The sequence below is a fragment of the Caenorhabditis briggsae genome (assembly GCF_000004555.2).
Source record: "Caenorhabditis briggsae complete genome, chrIV, whole genome shotgun sequence".
Taxonomy (NCBI): domain Eukaryota; kingdom Metazoa; phylum Nematoda; class Chromadorea; order Rhabditida; family Rhabditidae; genus Caenorhabditis; species Caenorhabditis briggsae.
The window spans coordinates 10,299,074-10,308,049 of NC_013487.2; the positions used below are offsets into that span (position 1 = coordinate 10,299,074).

Genomic DNA, 8,976 nt, shown 5'->3' on the forward strand with positions numbered 1-8,976 from the left:
TCGTCCGTAACGGATTGTTCGCGAATCACCTGTGTTGATCTCAAAGTTGACGGTTTGGTTTGACTTGTATTATAGAAAATACGGTTGATAGTTATCCTAACTCGAACCAGCAGTTATTGAACATATAAATTTTGGCGCTTACAACGAATCAAGAATCTATATGCCAGTCTCTCTGGACCAATTTTCTTGTCAGAAGAAATCATAAACTCGCTCCAACATTCTCAAGAAGAACGAATCCCGAAGAAGAAGGAAGAGAAAAAGGAGACAATCGTAAAGAATTGCAAGATACTGGCGAACACTTATGTGCAAATTAGAAAGAATTATCGGCTCATTGAATGAACTCAATTCAATTGGTTCGTTAAATGACATTTTGTGCAAGTGGCAGCCGGTTCTTGGAAGATTTTAAAGTTGGAACAATGTTCCAAATATGACAGTTTCAGTTTGGTGTGTCAAGTGTTTGGGATAATTTGAAGGAGGGGAGATAGAAGATTTTCGGATTTTTTGGAGTTAGGGTATGCATTCTGACGCGACGGTGTACAGTTTGCCGCTTTTATGTATCATCGTTCTCAACTTGCGCCATCGTAGCTCAGCTAGTAGCGGCTTGGCACCTGCAGTACTCGTCCCACAAGTTCAACTTCTCGAAGGCTTTATGTGAATGAAATTTCTAGAAAAAATGTTTTCAGGTCCCCCCCCCCCTCTTAAAAAGAAAATAAATAAATCAAATTATTTTATTGAATCAAAGTTGAACACACCGGGATGGAAATCATGAATTTATGCACTCTCAAGAGATAATAAGTTATCCGTTTTTTGACTAATTCGTGTTGTTTGCACTTTTTGGAAATATTTTGAGATCATCATCTGCATTCTGCTCGATTCTGTACACTTCATACATTTCAATTTCTTTTTGAGGTCTACTTCTCGAGCAGTTTTGAATCTGATGTTCCGTTGAGACGAGCCTGAAATAATAACAATTTTCAACGATCTCCTTATTTCAAGTCCTTACTCGATTCAACGCTAATCTCATTTTCCTGATACTATTCCTAGCAAATGACGTAGTTCCGTCACTTGAATCATCTGAATTGTTATTGGTTGTAGTCTCTGTAAGACGTCATTAATTATTTGTCCAATCAATCAATTTTTTCTCACCTTTGTAAATCGCATTCTCCATCTCACAACACTCTTCGGCAACCTTCCCGAATTCTCTTCTCAACCGTTTTGTCGTTTTTCGTTCTTTGAAAAACAAAAGGGCGAAAAAGAGTGCAAACATGATGCAAATGATGTTCAGTGACGTAGTAGTTCCACCAACAACTTTCAGCAGTTTAACTGAAAAATCTCAAATCGAGCGCTAAACTGAAAGTTCAGAATCAATGAGTTAGTGGAAGGAAGAATACGGTTAGGAAACCAAAAAGAAGTGGTCGGAAAGGCTCACTATTAAACTGTTTTATCTGCATACCATCATAGGCGGCCATCAGTACTTTGTCACAAGTTTCTCCCATGTATCCATCGTCACAGCTGAAAAAAAGAAGTTTTAGATGGTTCAGATAGAATAGAGACTTACTGGCAAATCTTTCTGGAGCCATCCATAAGACAGATCCCATTCATTCCACAGAATCCATCGTCATCTGAAGAGCATGGTGGCAGGTTTGAGTTGTTCTGAAACCATTTATTGTAAAACGGAAGTTAAAGGTAAGTTTTATACGAAATTTTGTACAAATATTCTTGTCCCCCCTTAAATAATATTCCAATACTGAAAGATTCGTTGTCAATCAACATAAATACGACTGATTAACAGATGATGGCTGGTCAACCACTGATTGTGAGACGTTCCAGTAATATTCCATCTTATAACGAGTCTTATTTCTATATTGAATAGTTTCTATAGTACTTTTTTCCCAGAAAATAAATTTTTCATAGTTTATCATGATTTCGCACACATTTTATCAGGGGATATATTTTTGATATCTTGCATAAGACCAGATAATTGAGCTTGAACTTGAAAGATTTGGGGAATTTCTATTACAGGTTTTACAGTAGTCCCTTTTTTTCTAGACCTCAATAACTCACATCTCTCTTCTGCTTAACTCTCATCTGTCTTGAATGATACTTTCCATCTTTTTTCCTCGTTGCCCCACACTCGTACATTCCAGTGTGTATGCGGGAAAATGAATCAATGGTAACAGTTTTGCTGAAATTTTCATAATAACCACACTGATAAGAAAGTACACTTTTCTGACTACCTTTGTCCATTGCTGTCTCCAACTTCAACGTTATTTGCTCTGAAGACAAGATTCTCAAAATGCTCCTGAGCCATTGTGCACTTTAACATCAGCTGCGAACCTTTTTCAATATTCTCCAAAGTTTTTGTGATTGCTCTTGCTTCCTCTTCTGGATCAAGTACAAGTTCATAAGTAGGGAGCATTGATTGCTCAGCAGTACGACGAATACGTTTCGCTCTCATTTTAAATTGAAAACTGGAAATTGAGGGTTTTCCCAGAAATAAAAAGAAATTCCAAGAAGAAAGAAAACGAAAAGAAAATGAACAGGAAAAAACAATTAGGAAGATAAAAGAGACGAATGGAATAAATTTAAGAAACGGAATGAAATCTATTCTGAAAACTGAAAACAGAAGAAGGAAAGAAGCAAATGAAAAAGAAGTATGATGACGTCGAACATGAATATTTATGGAACTGAAACCCGAGTCGTTTCTCTGAGTTTGAAACGGAGATTTAAAATACATCACTTTTTTACCGGAATTAGGTCTTGAAAGATAAAGTCAGGAAATGGGAAAATGTCCACGAAAACAGTTCGTGTGTTTGTCTAATCCATTGAATATTTATCACATCTCGGGGTTAATCCAGAAGAAAGATTATCTAAATCTGACGAGGAGTTCTGTCAGTTTCCTTTTTGGTTATAACAATAAAAATCTATTTGGGAAGTGTCAATCAGCTAGCACTTTAATAGACATGTATGACAGGCAAAAATCAATGACCCAGAAATTGATGATAAAATGAAAGTTGAAAAAAAAACAAGAATGCAAAACATTTTAGGTTGATCGAAGTTGCTAAAACATACTGGAAAAACGGTCCCTGCCATAGTTTTTTAGGGATCAATACCAGCTAAATTAGATATGATAGAATTCGACAAGTTCTACAATAAACAAAATGACAAACCATAAAGGTGCCAATTCGGGCTGCACCTGAGCCTGACAGTATTTTCGACACGTTCGGTATGTAACTTTGTTCGAAAACAGGATTCAAATTTTCAATTAGTAGCATTTTGTAGTGCTTGTCAAGTTCTACCATATCTATGTTAGTCGGTCAAAAAATATTGATACTAAAAGGAACTATGGCAGGGCATGCCAGAGCCCGTTTTAGGTCCGTTTTCAAGGATCCTAATTTTAAAAATATGACAAACCAATACTGACGAAGAAAATGAAAGAAAAACGTAGACATTTTAATATTCTCTTGTCAAAAAGGAACTCTTTTTCGCTACTTGGAAGAAGTGGATGGAGACAAAACGAAACCCTTGGGATGGAAAAGATTGAAATTGGGGGAGAAATTATGAAGTGGATGTGGGAAGATAGATATTAAACTTTTAAGGAAGAACGACGATTAATTTGAAGGAAAGAACGAACAAGTTATGGGGTGTGGTTGGAGGGGAAACATCTGTGATTCGGACGAATGCGTCATTGTGTTTCTATGCTTATCACCACTAACTCGGGTGATAAAAATTGTAAATGGAGAGAAAGTAACCGCAAAAGAGGGAGTCTTTGAAAATAAAACAGTGCGGAGGTGGCGCAGGGTCTCATGGAATACCGAATTATCTCAAGTGCTCTTGGATCATGTGAGTAATTGAAATATAGTGACACGTCATTCATTCTCAATCAGTGATATGATCCATCAAGAGCATACACACCACAAATCGATGGGGAATAGAGAATCGAAGGTTTCGGTGGGTGTGCTCAAATATTTGACAACCCGAAAAGAAAACGACCCGAGTGAAAGAAAACTGTTTTCTGCACTTATTTTGCGGCGAGACACAGCGAGATAAGAAGTTTCTAGATTCGGTTTGAGAGATGAAAGTACCAAAGATGGTGGCAAATCATGCGGAAGAACATGACTAGGTGGGCATGACATTCTTGACATTTTTAATTTTATTCTGAATAAAAAACAATTGGAAGAACTGGAAGGTAATGGAAAAGAACGTTGAGACGAAATAGGTCAACTGTCTGTAATCGTCTGATTTCTAACTGTCTTGGCATTCTGTTAAAAAATTTAACAATGTGGGGACATGAAAAAATTACTGTCTCAAAATTTTGTTTATATAAGACTCTCGAGGAACTGAACTTGTGTGGAGATTATTGAAGGTGCGGCGCCGCAACCGAATGAGCCAAGCGGGAAAACTGTAGCGGGCGCACGATTTAACTGAAACCACAGAACAGAATGCATACCCTAACTCAAATAAAAAATCCAAAAATCAAAAAGCTCCTGTCCCGCACCTTTAAAAGAATGTATGAAATGTATAAGTCGGAAAATCGAAGGTGACCAAATTCCTTTAAAAAGTGACTAACATGGGCTCGAGAATATAATGTCAACGAATGGAATCGAGTGGGTCAGCGAGCAATGTGTCAAACATCGGGAGGCTGCAAAAGAAAAAAAAACGACTACCGGTTTGAGAAGAATCACAGAATACTGAACATCCATTATAAGAAGACAAGTGGAAGAAAACATTGAGGACAATATTCTTATTAAAAGTGACCGGGGTTGGGGCAAAGAATAAGGTAAAAGAAGAAGATTATAGCAGAATTAGGGTTCAAGAACAAGAAAGTTGTTGACGACAAGAACCGCAAGAGTCAAGAAGTGTTAGATTGTTATATATGGAGTACCTGGAACTTGCAATATGTCATGATGAGTAACTGAAATTAGTAAGGGAAAACGGGAAGAATGGGAAGCGGAAGAATTCGGACTGCATAACAAAATTTAAGAAATTATTTTAATAGAATAACAGAGTAAATGTTTCAGAAGAGACAATAAACAAATATTATTCTGAAAGTAGGGTGCCTTTAAGTACAATGATTCAGAAATTGTGGCATTTTGTTTTAAATATTTATGTTATTTAGTAGAATTTGAAAATAGAAGACACAGTTAAAAAACTGAAAATTTAAGAATTCTAGCATAATTTTTTAATTAAGAGTTCTAGCATAGTTTTTTTTGTTCATAAATTTTCAGAATATCCTAGAAATCCAGAAAAAAATTTGAATTAATCAGTTGTATTGGGTAAAATAAAAGAAAATGCGACGAAAAGCAGTGAAAAAATAAGGAGATCAATTACTAATTATAAGAACAAAATTATTTACAGGTTACGGTAATTATCGTTGTGAGAACTTCGACCATGGCCACCACATCAATTTTTCTGTGCCAGAATAATACTGATGAGTAAAAAAATATCACGAAAAAAAATAGTCTTGCAATGAGTGTGAGGTATTTTTTCAACTCATTTTATTCAAAAATTTCCGGTCATGGATTGATTTTTGCAGAAATCGAAACATCATGTTTTAAGAGAAAATAGCAAAAGAGAAATCAAAGAAAACCCAAGTTGTAAGACACATCAAAAGCCCCATATAAACTTAAGAGCAAACACATTTTCCGAAAGTTACACTCAAACAATTGAGAGAAGAAGAAAAGAAGAAAAATAAGTTCGGGATTCGGATTTCTCCTTTTTTTCGATATAATACGAAATGACCTGTCTCAGTCTGTCTATTTGAAGGACTTTTCTCTTGTGTGAGTAACAATGGAATGCGTGCGGTTCGACAAGTCATCATGATCCTTTTTTCGAGGTGTCGTATTTTTAAACAATAGGCCATCAAACACATCTCGAACGAGAAAAGAACGTCCATTTGGGGAGAGAGGCAATTGGGGTGTGGTGATGAGATGACGTAATCAAATGAATTCAGCTTCTTCTTCTTCTTCTTCAGCTTTTTGTTATTCTACTTCTTCTCCTTCGACGAATGAATCTTGTTTCGGAGGACCCGAAAAAGATGACGCAGCACTGCTGCAAACAATCAGTCGGAGGTCGTTTGTGGGTCGATTTATTTGACTTTCAAGTCGGTTTTCTTTTCAAAACTTTCTAGTGTGAGAAACTGAGTGTGGAAGCAGAACAGATTAGGACACAATTGATTTATGAGACGAGAGCATATCGGAAAATGACGTAATTCTGAAGTAGGATCTATTTTCAGTCTGCATTTGTTAATGAATGTTGTCTGGAATCAAAATTGTAGTCGTCAATACACACCGTCTAGAAGCAACATCTGGAAATGTCATTATTTCAAGCCTTTCACCTGTCAGATTTTTTTCAGAGTTTCCTGAATACGTCAGGGTTCGTAACGAGTATTATCCAGAATCCTAGAAAAAATAGAACTGTTTCTATTTTATTTAGGGAACTAGGGAACTACCTGGAAATTAAATGGGCTTTCTAATGGCATGGGTCATGAAGTGTAACTCGAAGACGACTCCAGATAGTTTTCTAGTTAGTGATATTTCTGAAAAGATTCCATGTCAATGTTGTTAAATATTAGATTTTCCATGCGACCTTCGGCGCATTACTAGCTCAGGGACGTTCGGAACGAAACTCCTAATACGAAACTCCTAATAAAATTTCTCTGAAGCTGTTTTTCGGAATCGAAATCCGACCGGAATATTTCCGAATTTTTTTCGCTCGAGATTTTTGAACTACAGTATGTCAAAGGCGCACTGGAAAAGTTTTCTTGCGGGAATCGAGCGGAACTACGTTTAATATTTTTCTACGTTTTCTGAAATTTTTAGTTTGTTAATTTTTCACCAAGTTTTTGCGTTTCTGGGATGGAAGAGTGGTATTTCTACATTAAAATCAAAATGTTGAACAATTCTGGGAATTCTGACTTTTTGAAACTCGGAATTTTCGATAAATATAAGTTTTCTATGCATTCTTCGCCGCAGTGATCCCAAAGAAGTCATTTTCGAGTGTCCAGAATATTTTCAAATCGTCGGTCCCTTCTGTAATTTTTTGAGCACGAAGAAAATGAAACACAACACACAAAGATCTGTTTCAGAGAAATTGCTTAGACAAGTTTTCAACATAAATACTCTGTAGTGTCTAAAAGTATTCAATCTTATATATGGTATTCGGTATTCGATCAAACACAGGATGCTGAAATTAAATGAGCAAGATCCAACTAACAGCGGAATTCTAATCGAGCATTGTACGCTGGAAAAACTGACATTGCCCATTTGTGTAATAGTAAATTAAACACAACGGAAAAATGTATTGAATTGGCTTAAAAACATGATAAATAGTACTTTTAAAAACTGAAAGTAATTACGGAATGATCAAGCGACAAAATAACAGGATGATTTGTTAGGGACATGTTAAGACAGGATGAAGAATGATGTGGAGCAAAGTATTTTGCTACCCGGAAAAAGATCAGGAGATGAGCGGTATTATGTCGAGTTTATTCTGGAGTCGTGGTTTTCTGTCGCTTCTTCGGACAAGTCAATTCACTCGGGTTCTTATACGTCGTCATGAGTTTTCCAGCACCCGGAGCGACCATATCGTTCGTGAGTGAGGATATGAGGCGTCTCTCTTCATCTGACACTGCTTTTCCATCAGTCTTTTCGTTTTTCAGATATCCACTGCAGTAAAACAGATCACTATCTGAAATCTCTTCAAAATAGCCGAACCAGCCTGATCTATTAGTATATCGTCTTTAGCTCATTGATTCTTTCAACGATATCTTTCTGAGATCCCGTTGGTGGCAGATTGCAGTGCTTGCAAAAGATCGCGAGTCTCATCGGCCGTTCGAGATTTTTTGAAAACGATGTCCGGTTCGTCGACGGAAACTTTGTCGCAACGTTTCTCGAGAATTTTCACCTTCCTGAAATTATTTATTTGTCACATAAATTTATGCGAAAACCCTCACTTTTCCATTGTTTTTCTCAATAGTCCTCGCTTGATTCTTCGCCTAGCTTTATCGAGTTTTTGGAAGCAGAAGATGGGTGAAAAGCTCTTTTCATCATTCTGTAACATTAAATTCAATAATTCAACAGATTGTATCGGTACCGTTATGCCGACAACAATTCCTTCCGTTGCCGACGGACACATTTCGTCTCGAAATACTTGAAAATGCCGCATCATGAAAAATGGAGCTAATGGAGAAGCAACAGGACATGTAATCAAATCGTTTGAATCACCGAATTTTCTAAAAAAAGCGAAATTATATGTTTCTATTGGAAGCGCAATGATTACTTCTTGACGAGACTTGTTTCTTCTTGCTTTCTTAGAGCCTTGTCAAGGCTTTTCGCCATATCAGATCCAAGTGTTCCGAACTGTTTGAACCACACTTTGTCTTGCGTTTTTCCATGATTAGACACGAGATGTTCTGTGAGCACATCGCTGTTTTCGACTTTCCGGTGGCATTTCGGACATTCGAGATTTTCCCACTGAAAAAATGGAAGATAACTATAGGCTCGTTCAGTTTCGAGTTTCAATGAGTTAATTTTTAACAAGGCAATTGATTTCTATGAATTTTTGTAGGAAAATTATGTATTTTAAGCAGAGTTTGTAGGTTATTTTGTCGAAAAAAGGCTTGATTTGAAACAAAATATGAAGAATGAAACACCGTACTGCTTTTAAAGGCGCATCGAAATGTCACTAACGGCCCTGAACGCGTTTTTAACTGATGGTCTCTAGGGCGGCTATTGGAGTTTGCAAGAATTCAATTTAGAACGTCGCTGATTAAAATAACTTTCAAGCGATTAACCAAATTTCCTGTCGGTAGCGAAAGATAAAACATTTACGAATATCGAATATCAAATACTATTTAGAAGGATATTATCTGATGTTGTATCTTCCACAACCGACCGAAGTGTGGTTATTCGCTTGAAAGTTCATTTAATGAATAACGTTCTAAATTGGAGACTTGGGGGTACGACGAATTCGAAC

At 36.7% G+C, this 8,976-nt stretch overlaps 2 protein-coding genes across 2 annotated transcripts in view; both read right to left on the reverse strand.

The window, feature by feature from the left end:
• Nucleotides 1-911: 911 nt before the first annotated feature.
• CBG01840 lies at nucleotides 912-2,458 on the reverse strand (the record flags this gene model as incomplete). Its single annotated transcript, XM_002634222.2, has 7 exons — nucleotides 912-956; nucleotides 1,004-1,098; nucleotides 1,147-1,323; nucleotides 1,454-1,512; nucleotides 1,559-1,653; nucleotides 2,065-2,185; nucleotides 2,238-2,458. 7 exons carry the CDS (start codon nucleotides 2,456-2,458, stop codon nucleotides 912-914), a joined length of 813 nt encoding a protein of 270 aa, XP_002634268.2.
• A 5,300-nt stretch (nucleotides 2,459-7,758) lies between these two features.
• Nucleotides 7,759-8,976, reverse strand: part of CBG01838 — a gene marked incomplete at both ends in the record, with an annotated part of 5,334 nt that continues 4,116 nt past the window's right edge. Inside the window, 3 exons of the mRNA XM_045235799.1 lie at nucleotides 7,759-7,909; nucleotides 7,955-8,233; nucleotides 8,281-8,474. Coding sequence (XP_045091864.1) covers nucleotides 7,759-7,909; nucleotides 7,955-8,233; nucleotides 8,281-8,474 — 624 coding nt within the window. The remainder of the gene's footprint in view (nucleotides 7,910-7,954; nucleotides 8,234-8,280; nucleotides 8,475-8,976) is intronic.